The sequence below is a fragment of the Apostichopus japonicus genome, chromosome 13, assembly GCF_037975245.1.
Source record: "Apostichopus japonicus isolate 1M-3 chromosome 13, ASM3797524v1, whole genome shotgun sequence".
In the NCBI taxonomy this organism is placed as follows: domain Eukaryota; kingdom Metazoa; phylum Echinodermata; class Holothuroidea; order Aspidochirotida; family Stichopodidae; genus Apostichopus; species Apostichopus japonicus.
Genome location: NC_092573.1, coordinates 20,460,772 through 20,477,872, shown reverse-complemented (window position 1 = coordinate 20,477,872; position 17,101 = coordinate 20,460,772). Strand labels below are relative to the sequence as shown.

General features: G+C 40.3%; 1 protein-coding gene across 3 annotated transcripts in view; it reads right to left on the bottom strand.

Annotated features, from left to right (window-relative positions):
• The window catches only part of LOC139978155 (dual oxidase 1-like), a 35,009-nt gene that overhangs the window by 8,043 nt on the left and 9,865 nt on the right, over positions 1 to 17,101 (bottom strand). For 2 of the 3 annotated variants that reach the window (XM_071988055.1, XM_071988057.1), the window contains 18 exons: positions 16,350 to 16,552; positions 15,470 to 15,536; positions 15,189 to 15,285; positions 14,140 to 14,245; positions 13,359 to 13,455; positions 12,528 to 12,760; positions 11,386 to 11,618; positions 10,950 to 11,092; positions 10,309 to 10,467; positions 9,671 to 9,790; positions 8,975 to 9,372; positions 7,904 to 8,129; positions 7,461 to 7,554; positions 5,966 to 6,141; positions 5,454 to 5,562; positions 4,888 to 4,911; positions 1,038 to 1,243; positions 276 to 506 (listed from right to left, as the gene is read on the bottom strand). In XM_071988055.1, coding sequence (XP_071844156.1) covers positions 276 to 506; positions 1,038 to 1,243; positions 4,888 to 4,911; positions 5,454 to 5,562; positions 5,966 to 6,141; positions 7,461 to 7,554; positions 7,904 to 8,129; positions 8,975 to 9,372; positions 9,671 to 9,790; positions 10,309 to 10,467; positions 10,950 to 11,092; positions 11,386 to 11,618; positions 12,528 to 12,760; positions 13,359 to 13,455; positions 14,140 to 14,245; positions 15,189 to 15,285; positions 15,470 to 15,536; positions 16,350 to 16,552 — 2,922 coding nt within the window. The remainder of the gene's footprint in view (positions 1 to 275; positions 507 to 1,037; positions 1,244 to 4,887; positions 4,912 to 5,453; positions 5,563 to 5,965; positions 6,142 to 7,460; positions 7,555 to 7,903; positions 8,130 to 8,974; positions 9,373 to 9,670; positions 9,791 to 10,308; positions 10,468 to 10,949; positions 11,093 to 11,385; positions 11,619 to 12,527; positions 12,761 to 13,358; positions 13,456 to 14,139; positions 14,246 to 15,188; positions 15,286 to 15,469; positions 15,537 to 16,349; positions 16,553 to 17,101) is intronic. The other variant, XM_071988056.1, reaches the window with a different exon arrangement.

Here is a 17,101-nt window from a genome sequence, read left to right as displayed (position 1 = left end):
GCTTCCCGTTTACAAAATTTGCAACAAAAAAACACATGAGATACACATGTATCTTTTTTATTTGTTATTTTCAATAATTTGAATTTTAAACCGAAAACATATCACAAATCACCATTACGACGACGTCGTTGTCTCATTTATTTCCTCGTTGAAAAAACTGACCGGTGGAAGCTTAGGAGTCTGAGGCAGAAGAGCGGAGGACTCTATACTCTATACTTAACTCTATACTCTATACTGACGCGATACTCTATACTAACTCTATACTCTAGACTTACTTGAAAATCCCAGAGCTTCAAATGCAATCATTTTATGGAGGGTGAGGAAGAAGTCAAAGTCAACGAAACGGTGGAGGAAGGTCTCGCGGAGGTAGGTGATGGTATTTCGACTCATGGTGACGAGGAGCGACGAGTACGTGAACATCATAGCCGAAGCCGCACCACGGGTGACGGTGACACCATAGCCGGCGATGGTTCTCAGGCCGGCAAATTCACGTTCCACTGAGTAATCTGCAGAGGTAACCAGAGCCGTGTTTTTTTTAAGCACGAAATCGCATTTCGGTCTTGGTAGTGTGGGGTTAATATAAAGTACTTTTCAAGCTGTGGACGTATTGCGAAAACGCTAAAACTGCAAAATTTGCTGGAGAGAATGGGGTTGGGGCGGGGAGGGGTTTCTCTAAAATAATGTGGACTGATGTTTATGGTAGGTACCAATCGGATATGCATGTTAATGAAGTGAAAGTGGTCGAGAGGGGGTGGGGGAGGGGGAAGGATCTGTTCATCGCAAGCAACTCTGCCAAACGGTTTACTTCATACTTTCTTCTTGCATGTTGTATACAACATTTTTAACACTGTTTGGTTTCAATCCACAAAACTAAAAAAAAAAGTAAAGGAAAAAAAATGAAAAACGTATGTACCCAGGTATGTACGTATGTACCCAGACCCCAGGTCTTTACCAAATGGTCTAGGGTGGAAATGCCCTAGCTTTAAGCTATAGATATTAGGGTTAATCGAATTAAGAGTTTAATGAGGATAACTTACAGTAAGCACGCTCAGCAAAGATACCCAGAAGGACAAGGTTGTAAAGCACCACGATGAAAATCTGTCGTTTGTAGTTCTCGATCAATCTCACGACCGTGTTGTAATAGCGGGTTCCGTTCGTCTGGGGGTATGTCCTGCTGACTGTCGACACCTTCACATGTTGAGACTGGGTGCGCTTGATGCGAGCATTGGCTCCTCTGCCATCTCTGTTAAAAATTAATTTAATTAATTAAAATTAGTAAAAACTAGTCTCACTGAGAGCCTCACTCAAAATTAGTCACCACTAAAAATTTTGCCTCACTCAAAAAATTTTCTTTTTTTTAGTCTTTCTGTTCATCGTGGTCAATAATTTGAAGACTTTCTTCTCTCTCCATAGGCTTCTCCCTCAACATTTTTAGAATTAAAACCATCTTCTGTTCAGATCTCAATTTTTGGCATTTACGCTTGTAATCATTCGGCTTATAAAGCTACGGTACGTATTGTACTGGCTTGCTTTTTTCACCCGCAATTGCACGGTAAAAAGAAATATGTATATGATACTCAAGAGATTTATGGACACACTATGAGGTATTTGCATACCTAGAATTTCTAAATACTTTGTGTATTTGTACCGTTTTTTATTTGGGGGGGAGGGGGGGTTCTTTTGATTTTTTGATGCTGTTTTTACAGGGATATTCCAGTGAGATACCACTGGATGTATATGATGAAGAAGAACATTTTTTACAGACTTCTACTGCATAATAAGCAAATGTCAAGATGGAAATGGAAAAATTGTTCTGCAAAAGCATTATTTGCTATTTTATTGTAACTTTTTTATGATAATTTCATGGGAAATTTGATAAATTTTTTGTGGTCCGTTAGTTGCTGACGTACCATGGATTCCAAGGGCTTCACACCAAAAGTAATAATTATCTGGAAAAACATCGCTCATTTGGAAGAAATCATTGGTAAATCGTACAAACGTGCAGACAATAAATTGACCCCAATTGCCATGACGATGTGACTACCTGTGACAATTTAACATTTCTACCAGATACATTCGAAAACTATCACTCCGTTTTGGAAATTGATACATCATCATCACAAAAACATGCTGTTGAACCTATGAGAATGTGGTACTATCCCCACTCCCCCCCACCTCTCCCTTCCTTCTCCCTTATCCCAACTGGTGCAGAAAAATGACAAAAAAAAAAAAAATTCTAAGGGGAGGGGGTGTTTTTTGCATTTCCAGGTGGCCTCAGATGCAATTTGGTGCAATATAGCACACTTCAACCCACCCACTCCATTTTGTATATAATTTTGCATTTTCACCTAGCCTTAGATGCAATTTGGTGCTCCAAATGAGATTTTTTTCTCATTTGGAAATGAAAAAGGGGTTTTCTGACTTGCGAAGCGGGGGGCGGAATGATACTTCCGCCCTCCATATTTTTCACTGGCCCCCCCGGTTCCTACGCCCTTGAAATATCACACATATAATTTGATACATTTCATTATATACACAACTTTAGGCCATATTGTCATTTAAAATACAGCCATCTTTTTGTTAGAAACGTGTGAAAGACCATTCAAACTCTCAGTTAGTGTAGTGAAAATATAGAGATGACAACAATGAAAGGTTGAAGGTGGTTAGTTAAAAACTTCAATACACCACAAATCCAGGCAGGCATTTTAGGAAATGTCTCCATAGCAACAGTGCAACCCACAATGCAACAACATATTCAATTTTTGTAAATTTAGGAATTTTCTCCAGAGGCAATGCACTCCCATGAGTTTTTAAGTCCACAGCTTCTTTTGGAGAGATTTTAATAACATATCTCTAGGTTGAAACATAAGTAACCTTGGTGCCCTGTGTTGCCAAGGCAACACAGCATTATTACTTGCTAGATCAAATTCTCTGTTACTTTTGCAAATGGACTAAATGGCCAAAAAAAGGGAAAAACAATGTGGGACTGAGACAATGGTGAAATTGCCGGCCTGAAAGCCTTGTAACATAGGTAACAATTTCCAGTACATCATTACAAAACCATTGCGTATATGGAGATTACACTGCACCGCGCAAACAACTCAAAATTCTAGGAGGAAAAAGACCCTCCACCAAATGTGTGGTAAATCGAAAGGATCAAATTTAAACGGAATGGATTTTAATATATGAGACACCATGCCGGGGTGGAACTGAATTCCGACTACTGTGAATTTCACGACCAATTTGGACCATCCCATAATTACAATCGGATATTTCCTCTTCGCAAATGTCGTGTTCGCTGTTCCGGCAAAGACCTAACAAATTTGTACACGAGAGGAAACCACAAAGGCCAAAAAACACCTTCCGTTTGCAAATTGCCGAGGCAATGTGGTATAACGTTTTGTAAATTTCGCTAACACTGAAAAGCTCAGAGGAACAAACTTATCCACCGATATGCACCAAAATGGTCAATGCAGAGAGTGTTTCCAAAAAAAAACTCTCTATCCATTGAAATTTTGAGACGATCTATTTATATGAAATTTTTGGTCGGTAGGCAGAATACTGGTCGTACAAGAACTTTACTTTTTTGGTAAAAATAATTACTGAAATGAATGGGAAGAATGGATTGATATTAATATTCCACAACCATTTTCATAGTGAAGTGTGCAGAAAGAACACAATACATAAGATTATTAAAAGATGGGGGATACAAAAAAAATGCTTAGAAGGAGAAACAAGGTAACATGAAACTTCACAAGACATTAAAAAAGCAATCCTTTAAAATGTTTTTTTGTCAAATTTTCAAAACCAATATCATCAGAGGAGCAGAACTCAAACAGACACCCCAGCCACAAAGTTGTTTTGGTGTACGAAAATCAGCCAATTTACAATATCACTGAGGAAGGGGGGGGGAATGTGGATCACCAACCACCTGTTTATTTGACATCTCCTAACTGTTATAAATATTTTGAAACAGTCTTGAATACTATGAGGAAAATTCAGTTTTATATAAGTTTTCATTTATAAAGTCTCCATAATTTCATTTTAGCTTTTCTACTTTCTGTATCTCAAAGCTCTGGTGTTGTCGTCCCTTTATAGAAACATTTTTAGACACTACACAATCTACTCTAGATTGATCCCCAGCTTCAAAGAGGCAAACTATATCACTAAGCGACTAAGCTAGGCTCGCCGAAAAAAAGAAGAAAAAAAAGACACTGAAGAAAACCACCGAAGAGACAGAATGACAGATACGTTTGCCACGTGGGAGAATTGAAGCAAACATTCTTACCTTGGCTCAGAACTTTTTCATTTGGTAAAACAAAATATCATAAAAAGAGTTGAAGTTGAATGCAATTTGTTCAGATATAACAAAATGGTTTTTGCAACTTAGACAAATTCATTAGTCGTTTGTTTTCATTTCATTCACTCGTGAGGAATCAAGAAAAGAGGCGGTGTGTAAAAACTTTGTAAAACGCTTACCCCACACTTTCTTGAAAATGATAAAAGCTCAAATGTTGTTCACATTTAGGCATAGTTTTATGGAGAACACAAACAAAGTGAGACCCGACCACCATACAAATAAATGATCAACCACCGGATATCAAATAGAACATATTAATTTTGCCATAGATGGTCCACCAGATGACGAGAAAAAATCACAAAGATGAGATGTGTTTCCTGTTCCACTTTGGGATTGATAAAAACCATCTTTACACTGACTTCCCAGCCTGGACAAAACAAACAAAAACAGTCTACAGTTGATATTCCAGGAATAAAAGTGTGGAAAAAATCTGGTTAATTTGTCTCCCCATCACCGTAAATGTGAAAGATTACAAACAGGACAGAGAGAGGGTATTTGTGCAGTAGGGTAATAGAACTTCAAAGTACCTGGATTTCCTGGGTTTCTGGTCACTGAGGGGGGTAGGTAGGTAAAGAGATAACAAATTATTCCCAAAGATTGAAATAACGTAACAATCATACACACCACCTTTTTGGGTGGCTCTTAACCACCCAAAAAGGTAAAAAAACAGGGGGAACGTCAAAATAATAATTAAAATTGAAATTTATAAATTAAATTTTAAATTACATTAAATCAAACGATAAAATATAACCAAATTATCAAATAAAAAATAACAAACTTTGCACTTTGAAAAAAAAAATTATGTTTTTTTATGAAACTGGAACTCATTGTGCTCCATTTACAGAGAAAAACATTAGATAGACATCATACAAAAACAAAACAAATGGGTTCATCTGCAAAAGTGATAAAGAAAATGACCTTTCTTAGTGTTCCCCTCACCTATCCCTCCCACCAACCCCCCCCCCACCCACCGAAACCATCTTATAGTTGAATGTTACTTAAATTCCTCTCAGGGACTCCTGAAATGGTTGAAGATCCAGTTCTGTGCACTAAAAATTGATTTAATGGGATGTGATGATTTGGTGAGGCTTACCCGTATGCGCGAACGATAGTCTTTCGGGCTCTGGTGGGAGCATTCTCACGTCTGATAACGGTCTTGGCGGGAGCAAGGCTAGGGGCATTTTGTTCCGGCACATCGGCACCTGACGGAGACAGAAGGAAGAGAAATCACATAACTAATAACAACTACGGTGAAAAAGTAAAAAAATAGAAAAAAGTCTTGTGAGCTTAAAACCACAGGTGGTAATTGTTTTGTTGAATACAGAAAAAACTCAATCTTGCTTTCCTTGTACGACTTGGACAAGTCTTCTGCTTTCACTAGCTACTCTACGTTACACCCCCCCCTTCCCCATCCCCTTCCTCCCCAACATGTAGAACCATACTAAACAAAGGTGAGACATGACTTTTACTGTACTTAAGTACTGGAACTGTACTGAACAAAAACGACAACTTAAACAGCTTTATTACTCCTTCCTCTGCTCCTAATGTTTTGTTTTCTGACAGTATTTGTAACAATTGTATCCTCCTTGGTCGATTATGAATTACCTTCAAGTTGAAGAGCAGCTGCTTCCAACTCATTCCTATGTTCTGCCATCAAAGAGATGAAGTCATCGAGGGACAGTTCTTCCTTGTTCTCGAAGCCGGCGTTGCTGAACATGCCGTTGACGACCTCGTCGAGGCGTTCTGATTCGACAGATGCACTCACAATGTCCATCATGGACCTGTAGGGGAACGCAGACAGAATACCAGGAGTCAACTCGGTGATTCATGCACTGACTCAAAACAGAACTTTTTTTTGTGTGTGCAGTTGATTACCAATTACTGGTACTTTTATTTCACCAAACCAACCCATATACTCACTTATCCTTTGCATGTCACCTCCCGTCACCTCCCCCTGTCACCTCTTCACCATCAACTCTCCCGTCACCCCCTGTCACCTCTCCCCAGTCACCTCTCCACGTAACATCCCTCTGTCCCCTCCCCTGTCATTTCTCCCCCTGACACCTCCCTGTCACCTCACCCCCGTCACCTCTCCCTGTCACCTCTCCCCTGTCAACTCTCCCGTCACATCCCCGTCATCCCCTGTCACCTCCCCCTTTCACCTCACCCCCGTCACCTCCCCCTTTCACCTCACCCCGTCACCTCCCTCTGTCCCCTCCCCTGTCATTTCTCCCCCTGACACCTCCCTGTCACCTCCCCTGTCACCTCACCCCCGTCACCTCTTCCGTCAACTCTTCCATCAACTCTCCCGTCAACTCTCCCGTCAACTCCCCCTGTCACCTCCTGTCACCTCTCCCCGGTCACCTCCCTCTGTCCCCTCCCCTGTCATTTCTCCCCCTGACACCTCCCTGTCACCTCTCCCTGTCCCCTCTCCCCCGTCATCTCTCCCTCTCCCCTGTCAACTCTCCCGTCACCTCCCCGTCATCCCCTGTCACCTCCCCCTTTCACCTCACCCCCGTCACCTCCCCCTTTCACCTCACCCCGTCACCTCCCTCTGTCCCCTCCCCTGTCATTTCTCCCCCTGACACCTCCCTGTCACCTCTCCCCTGTCATCTCTCCCTGTCATCTCTCTTCCTGTAACCTCTCCCAGGGCTGTCACCTCTCCCAGGGCTGTCACCTCTCCCAGGGCTGTCACCTCTGTTGGGACCCACTCTCCAGTATCCCCTCCCCCTTAGCCCCAACAATGATGACACTGGCAATTTAGAAAGACCTGAGGATGACTACCAATTAAAATTACAATCCCAACCTTACTTAAATCATTTTAGCAAACAAGTGTGCAGACACTTTTTCTCAGCGAGAAAGTAATATCATGGAAAATAATTGCATAAAAAGTATTATTTAACAATTGTGCGATGTACATGGTAAGATAGCTAGTTAAGATCTGCATCATGACTGTGCAAACAAATTTTGTGGCAATTTTTTTCCCTCTTTTTGTTTTGTTTTGCAGACCTGCTTCTGCTTCAAAAGAAAATAAAAAATGTTCACTAAGGTAAGAGTTCTATTTACCAACAGAAGGAAGTGTATTGTGGCGGATACTTACTTCAACATGTGTTTGAATTCGTCTCGAGACAGATGCCCAGAGCGGTCCAAATCGTACATGTCGAACATCAATTTCAATTTCTGGTCGGCCTTGCCTGGAAGCAAAATACGAAAAAAAAAAACATTAAAATAATTGAGGTCGCCCGTGTGAGTCCAACGAACCTTGATACCATCAACCGGCAGTGTGGTCTATCCAAAATGCGGCAACTTAGATAAAAAAATAACGTAACTAACACACGAGCAATAATTTTTGTTTACATCACGTCATTTCAGTACATGGAGTGGCCATCAATGAAGACAGAAAAGAAGCTCTCTTAATCGCCGTTTAAACATCTCTAAGAAAACACCCCGATTCTGTTCTCTGTTTTTTCGTTATTATTGAGTCTCGATTATGTTCCGGGTTCCACAGTCGCTGGAAACGGTCATTTTTTTGGCTTCACTCACCCTTTGCAAAGATGACAATCACGTCCAGAAATTCTCGGAAAGAGATCGCACCGCTCATGTCCTTGTCGATCAGGTCAAACATCTGTTCTACGAACACCGAGTCCGGTTTCATGGACAGCATCTCGGCAAACTCGGACTTGGTGAGTTCGCAGGTCAGAATGTCGCTGAGGTCTTTGCGATCGATGCCGCTGGCCACATCCTCTGGGTCCAGTTCTTCTTGAGAGAGCTGTAAGAGAGAAATTGAGAAGGAATAAAAAGTATAATGAAAACGAAAAAAAACGAAGAAAGATTCACTGGTAATTTGCAATCCCTTATATCTATTCCCCATTTTGCCAAATTTTCCCACACTTTTGCCGACAAAATTTGCAAAATGGTTCCAGACATTCTATTAGGAATATGACTGACGAAGTTAGTAACTTTGACATTTTTTATCTCCAACAAAAATAAATTTTATTAAAAAAAATTCTGGACTTTCTGCTCTTATGAACCAGATTGTTAAAACTTGTTGTGGTTGCAACAGGTTGCATCATCACAATACTGTGGACCTATCATTCAAACCATCAAGACGGATTCCAAGTAAGAAAAAAAAAAAAAAGTTACAACACCGACATTAAAATGAAAGTGAAGAAGAATCAATCAATATGGTGATGACAAGATACTAAACATTCTCAAAATCAAATCAACAGAAAAATTTGAGATTGAAAGCAGACTGGAAAAAAGGAGAGAATTTTACACCACAACAGTAATACATTTTATTGGGGAGAAAGAGGGAAAACAAGGTTAGAGGGAGGGGGAGGCGGGGTAGGGCTAAGGGTTAGAGTACCACATCCTGCAATCACCACTGTAAATGAAACTGGTAAAATCTTGCACCTTTGGCTGATCAACTTTCACAAGTGCCATGGTTGGGGTATTCAAGGATGTGTCGTTTGAAAACATTGAAGTTATGGTAATTTGTCAATCTACTTTGTCTTCATTTTGCTGAGTGAGAAGGGAGGGGGAGGGGGACGAGGGAAAGGCGAAGGAGGACGTGGGACAATGAATTTCAGAGATTGACGGAAACGGGAAACTCACCGAGGCAAACGCATGTCGGAAAAACTTTTCCAGTGTTCTTTGACGATGGTCCTTGGTGATAGCACTGTTGAGAAGATCGGTCTCCTTGACTTCCAATCGTTCACGGCCAACGCCAACTTCAGGGCTACCCAAAAAGCTTTCAACTTTGCTGATAAATTCTTGTCGGATTTCAGTGTCGGAAAATCGGAGCACCAGGTCGTACTCTCTCTCCAGCTTCAACGTCATGAACCGTTGCTTTCCGTCGGCAGATACCCAGAGTGTCACCTTCTGGTGGTGGCTGAGGTCGATGGTTCGAAAGGTCTGATTTCCTCTCTCGTTGTTCAACTTGATGATAGCGCCGGGGCCCAGCATGACGTTTACTGGACGACAACCTTTCCTTCGACCCTGCCATTCTTGAGCTGTAAAAAAGGGATATCACAACATCCCAACATTAAACAACTTTTTTCCGCAGAGATATCGAGAGCAATATCCTGTTTATGTTGAAAGAGAGGGTTGGAGTAGAAGGGAGGGGAGGGATTGGAGGAGAGTGGAGGTGGGGAGGGGGGGTTAGGATACCTCCTCCACATAAACCCCTACCCCAGGTCAAAACATCCACCCCTTAAAGGGTCACCAAAAACGATAAAGGTTAACAATTGAGGGTCAAGAGGCCCCAAATTTGTTTGTTTTTCTGAATATGGAGGACATAAGTAAACTGACCTTCGTATGTAGTCAGTTTCTCTGGACGACCCTTGCGAGATTTGCGATTAATTTCCTTGCGCTTCTCCTCGGTCTTCCTAGCCTGCCATTTGGCAAAGATGATGAGCAAGGACACAGCCCCTACAAGTGAAAAAGTAATCATGCAATTGAATGTGAATGGCTCGCCTAGCTTTCTCACAAACCCCCTAACCCTCTCCCACCCCTCCCCCACCCCCTTTAAGTTTGCCATCCCCATAAAAATAAAAAATAAACATCTCTTACTTTTTAGCAGCATTTACATTTCTAAAACATTCACAACCTACCAGCCAAACAGTGAAACCACATATAACAGACACAAAAAGACATCAAGAATCTTTTTCCTTAAATATCAAACTCCCCCCCCCCATCACCATATCCACCATCAAAACCCCCAACCCCCTAAAAAAGGGGAGGTCAAACATGTTACACAAGACTTTTGGTTCTCTATCTTTCCTGTCAAAAAAGAACTTTATTACTCAAACTAGACTTTTAAGCAAATATAATTCTACATGTATACATCTATTATCCTCCCCCCCCCCCCCCCACCGTCTGCTTCTCCTATCAGTGCCCGTTTACGTCATCTAAAGATTCATGAGGCCCTTCTCCAGATAGAAACTTACCGACCACCGAAAAACCGAGGGCGGCATACGAAAGGGCAAAGGACGCCTGACTGCCTCCAAAATAGTCAAAAGACTTGGGAGGAGTGCACTCCTCCATTTCAGTTTGGTTAACGGTAAGGCTTGGATCTGTCATATTATTCCTTTCAAAGCATTTATCACCTGCGGGAAACAGACCACGAACGCAAGTTCAGTTTGGGATATTCACATTGACAATACGTGAAAACTGAAAACTGAAATTTTCTCCACGTCACACTTCCGGACAATGTATGGACTTCCATCTTTATCACAGACCCTGGAAGATTAGGCGGGTTTGGGGGTGGGGAGGGGAGAAATCTGTTTGTTTGGGGTTATGGTTCTGATTTGAGGGGGAATGTGGGGAGTAGGGGGAGGGGGGGTGGGGATTGTGGTAGGTGGAACAAAGCAAGGTAAACTTTTACCGATAACATTTTGTTCATTACTCAGCTTACACAAAGTTTCTTGCAATGGTTAGAGGGAGACTGATTGGAAAAAAAAGAAAGAAGACTTCAAAATGGAAAAATTGATCAAGAAAAATGGAAAAAACCGAGGAATAATTTTGTCTGCTACAGGGGACATAATTAAAATGTCGATAAGGTATAAGGAAAACAAACGCCGTAACTTACCCTCCTCTAGAATAAATGGGTTATCTTGGATAGCATCTTCGGCACTACCTTTGAAAGTATGATTTCCCCACTTCGACACTGCAATAAAGACATCTTTTAAGGTGACACTGCGGATGTATTTTATTTCTTTCTCGCTGAACCTCCTGTGGATGTTCAATTTGATGAGGATCTTAATATAATAATAATAATGATGATAATGATAATGATGATCATAATAACAATAATCATACTAACGATAAAATAATAATATCAATAATAATAATCAGCAGTTATTTTTACGACGCTTAAGCGACCACAAATGTGGGAGAAACCTGTTATACTACTGAAGGTGCCGTGGGATAACATAATCAATTGTTTTTTTCTCCTTATCATCATACTATGATCACCAATTTTTCTTTGCAAGTAGAGAATACGCCATATTTTATCGCTTGCTCACCCTCGGGGATTCTCGAACCAAAATCGGTCGGCGTCCCGTATCCTGATGAACTGATCCAAAATGATGGATCTGAAGAGTTCTCCCGGTCCATTTGAGGTCGTCTCCAATATCCCACCGGGCCAAATGTCCAGCAGGTACAGCAACTCTTGCCCTTCGCAGGTTTTCTGTTTACCCGTGGTTAGATTCATTTCTAAGCAATGATCTCTCAAAACTGTTTCCAGATCCTCTAAGGTCTTCACGTAAGAAAGCACGAATGATAGAAAGACAGAGACATTTTCACAGATACAGATTATATACAGAATTCCATATATATATATATATATATATATATATATATATAATTTTTCTAAATCAGGGCATTACCAATAACCCTGACAGGTCATTTGTCCACATTGGTCACTTCCATTCAAATAACCAATATTAATAAAGTAACTCATGTATTTGATTTCAATCAATCAATCAATCAGAAAACATTTATATAGCGCCAAAATCAACAAAAGTTGTTCAAAGGCGCTCAAGACAGTTACATGAAATTAATTACAATACACTTCTTGAAAAAGATAACATTTGAGCAGTTTCTTGAAAATATGAATAGTCTGAGCATCCTTGATGTGATTTGGAAGAGTGTTCCACTCTTTTGGTCCATAGCAGGAGAATGAGCGATCTGCAAATGACACAGCACGGGTTCTGGGCATGATAAAGTGAGGAGAAGATATATATGATCTAAGCTGTCTGCGTGGTGCTTGCAGCTGTAGTAAGTCAGATATGTAGGATGGCGACTGTTTATGGTGAGCTTTGTACACAAGAAGGAGAACTTTGAATTTAATGCGCTGTTGTATAGGAAGCCAGTGAAGAGCAATGAGTTCCGATGTGATAGAGTCATACTTCTTACGCTTGACAATGATGCGAGCAGAGGTGCGTTGGACATTCTGAAGTTTAGTGATTAGGGATTTGTTTACACCAATCAAGAGGCTGTTGCAGTAGTCCAACCTGGAGGTAAATAATGTGTGCACAGCTAGCTTGGCTGCCTCAGTAGTGAGCATTTTGCGTGCACGACTAATGTTATTGAGATGATTTGTTCAACCATGGTCATCACCACTACAGAAACTCATTCATATGATTTGGTTATTATGATTACTTACTGAGTCAGCTACACCGGTGAATTCATCACTATCATTTTCAACAAATTTATTCAAATATGAAGCATCCTTAAATTCTGCGGAACCAGGTCTTATATCTGCAACACTCATCTTTGTCGGTAATCCAAGAGCTTCTCTCGCAGTCTGATAGTCCGGAAGACCGTGGTCTCGACCACGCTGAATATTGACTGCCATCAGGTCTCTCCTTGAGAAATCTAGCGGCCCAAAGACCCGACCTGCAGAAATAGATACAAGATAAAGGTATAGACCATGGCATCTCTAGGAAAGTATCTTCTTCATTGATCTGAATCTATAAAATAGAGTAACATAGAGTAACGTAGAGTAAAGTAGAGAAACGTGGTAGAGTAACGTAGAGCACTCGGCTATTTCTAGGCATAGTTTGAAGCTGGGTACCTCTGTTACTTACGTGATCTCAAATATGGAGACAAAAGTGATAGGCATCTGCTTTAGTCACTCGACTCGGACTTGAATAAATTTGCATGGCATCGAAGAGGGTATGTAGGGTCATACACAATGATGTGCAAAATAGGGCTTGAGAGGTTAGCATACGTTATGTACAAGGGGTACATGTAGTCTGCTGTAGTTGAATGTTTCCCATTGTTTGATAACATCACATATTTACAATATATATGCCTTTGAACTTGGAATGCGGCTTTTGTTAATCACGCGGCCTTTGTTATGCGGCCTTTGTTAATACAAAATCACATGTTCTAAACAGAGCTAATGAAGTGTAGTTTCTCGTAACTAATTTCCCCACTGAACCTGAGTTTTAACCGAATTGGAGAGGAACTGGTAACAGAATTCACAACTTACGTTGCAAATCTTCCGTGATGATGTTGTCTTCTCTCTCTGTAATTTGCGCTGCCATTCCCATTAGATATTCTTCGATTCCAAATTCTCTCACGGATTTCTAAAAAAAAAATTGGGAGGAAAAGAAATAAAGAAAGAAAGAAAGAAAGAAAGGACTATATTAATAAAATACCAACAATTAACTTAACAAATGCGTGTATCTTATTATTTCTAGCGAAAATAAAGCAGCGGCTATATTGTATTTAGGAGAGATTTGGTCTAGAATATGAGAAACAGCTTTGGCTCTTCCGTTCCATGGTGCTTTCACTCATGGTCTATTGTGCTCCTGTGTGGCTCTCTTCCTGTTTCAAGACACAACTCAATTTGATTAACAGACATTTTAGAAAGTATTATTCTATAGATGATCAGTACATTGAAGATATTGTACTTCATTATGTAAGAGGGATTTTGACTGATCCTGACCATCCTCTCCATAAGTATTACACCACTCCACGTAGGTTGTATACCTTACCTCGTATGCGTACTGAACGCTTTAGACATTCTTTTTTACCTAGGAGTATAAAGCTTTGAATTGTCACATAACTAGATGATATTTTTATCATATTTTTGTATATATATTTTGCATATTTTTAAGCTGCGGATTCCATTTTATTATATCTTCATTTTATGATTGATATCAATAAATTTTACTTTACTTTACTTTACTGAATGATAATGCTGGTTGTCATAATTCTGTTAATATCATATTTTATGCATGTCTTTGCCTCTCCTCTTTATTCCTCACCTGTGGATTCCAAAACGAATTGCAAGTTCTGACACCATAATGGCCAGAGGCATGGGGATGGTAGCTGGAGAATGGGGTAGTCTTCCGGAAGTTACACTCATCATCCCTGCATCGAAAAAGTAAAGAGAAAGGACAGGTCAAATGGAAATCCAGATCATCTGGCATAATAATTATATGTGAAATTTTTTTTTTTTAAATAATAAAGAATAAACTAGAGCACCAATGGTGCAGAGCTCATACCTTTTCAAGCTCAAAAAATGTAGGGCCCACAAAACTTTATGGCCCACCAAATTTCAGGCCATTTTTCAGATTCCACCAATTTTGGGCCCATGAGGCCAAACATTTTAGGTTCAAAGGCAAATTTATACCCCTAGCTCAAAACGGCGATAACCCCCCTCCGTTAGCAGAATCCTGGCCACACCACTGGCTATAATTCCTATTTTCCCCCTTTAAATCCTATTTTACCCACTCTCTCAAACAATACCACTGACCTACCCTATTAAACTTTCTCCCCTCTACCTGAGCAGACATAACTTCACAAGCACGCCTTCCCAAAATTTTTACATACCTCAGGCTCAAAGACTTCTAAGAATTAGCAAGTGCTGATTGGCTATAGGGCTCTCATGCTTACAGTTCAACAGTTAATAACAACTCCCAATCCTGCTTTAATTCCACTTACAGCCTCTGCAGAGCTTAACCACAAATGTAAACAAACACTGCAGAGACTGTGAGACAAATTAAAGGAGCTTTGGCAAAAAGGTGAAGGCTCAGATTTTTTTAAACAATGGGGATTAATTGTAATTAATTAACTGTTGACCAAAAATTATTAGGCATCACCTTATTCATACACAATCCAACAATCATCAGTTCAACTTTGAATGTGATCCATCAAAATCTTGAGGAGATTGAGATATTTGAAAATATTACAAAGGTGTCACCGCTTTTAATGCCACTACCATGATCCCTTTCGGCCAGAGCGCTGCCTTAAAACCGGCAACATCATCAAATGTCGACAGCTTAGAGACAGAGAGGTAAAAACAGTACTTTACCTGCGATAAACACCGGGTGGAACGAGGGTATGCCCAAATCTCATAGCTGCAGACTGGAATTCATGAGTGACACCTGGATGAATGTAACCCTTGTAACCTGAAGGGTTATGACGAAAAGAAAGAAAACCAGAAAAAACGAACGTTAATTATCAATGGACCATCTTGGCTCTTTTCTCGTCCCACTGTCATAAAGCAGATTATCAAATATATTGTAATAACTCCAATAAAAAAGAGAAACAAATTCCCTGCAACATTTTAAGAGCATTGATATTAAAACATACCCTCGTATTCGTATTCTTCCATGTCGATGTTGAGAAACACTGGCAACCATTCATAGTATACAATATTCTGGCAAAGAAAAAGAAGAAGTCAAGTTATCGACCACACCCTACGCTTACTCTGAAAAATGAAAATTTCTCGTTTAACTGTAGGATTGGAAGTGCACGCCCAACCATGAGTAACTGACAAAGTATTCGTAACTCACCAATGCTAAAATAACTACAACAAAACACAACCTTGCGTTATTTGTAAACTCAGATTGGAAATGAGGCTTTCAGTAGCAAAACAACCCCCCCCCCCCCCCGTGACCAGGATAAGTTTTCTCGACTGGACCAAACATGGGATCTCAAATTGCTGGTAAACTGACTCTAACAATCGGTAAGGAGGCTTCTGTTGGCGCTATTCAAACTAGATATTGCTACCAAGTTCATTTCCGAAAGCTGAAACCCCTTGTGGTCAGTGGGATCGAATAAAAGAAATTGGCATCTATTTGAAAATATCTAACTTAACAATCTGAGCAACTTCAGTTGTGGACTTAGACACTTCTCTCTTCCCATGACATTGTACAAAACAATATAAAAGTTTGGCCACATCATTACACCAATGGCAGAATTGTACAACCGATGACCCACCCATGCTCTTATCTTTCTAGGATAAACCGGTTCCAATTTATCCATGATATGCAAACATGCAAATACTTTTACTAATAGCTCTTCCCTCCATATTCAATGTCCTCGGTCTTAAAACAGACCAAGATTTCTCAACGACGTATTCAAGCAGGTCTTCTAAGTCAATTTCGAGCAAATTACAGACCATATCTTGATGATAGTGCTCTCCAACCCTATCCAGAGCAGACTAATGGTTATTGGTTGAAATTCTTACCTGGTAGGTCGCAATGACCCACTTTCTGGCTTCGTTAAAGATGTATTCGTCGTACTCATGTTCAATCTCATCTCTCGACAGCTCACTGTGGTCTTCCATCAAACCCTTGATGATGACATCACACCAGACGTTATGCCAACGAAACCATACGATACCAAAGGTGAGGAGAAAAGGATTTTCGTTTCCTCTCGGGTTACCGAGTTCTGTAATGGAAGCAAGTCGTCAGAGGTTTTATTGGAATGCTCTTTGCCTTATTGGCTGACTCACACTTGAGTGAGTATTAATTTAAATAGAATCACCCCACCCCACCCAGCTCCACCCTCCCCATTGCATGAGTACACATATGAGTACAATGCTCTCAGCACGAGAAATTAACCTAACAGACTGGTATCTACATACTAGATTTGCAAAATGTCTGAGGGAACAGGTACAAATCTAGAAGGACAGGTGTGAAATGCAGACATCGCACATCCATAATGATTAACTTGACTTTAGCCTCTGGTAAAACAGTAGAAAATGCAGGGAATAGACAGTTTCAAGCCTCTAAAATAGTGACATACAAATTGACATACATATTATGCTAAAGTTGGCCTCAAATTTTTCAGCATTTTTTTTTTTTCGTTTTTTTATTCTTTTCTGACTACTGTTAGAAATATCTCCAAAAAAAATTGTGCTCACAGATTCTGGAGCTAACAAAAAAATGAGCACGGTAGTCATCATTGAACTTAGAGCAGTAATACCTCAGTTAGCTA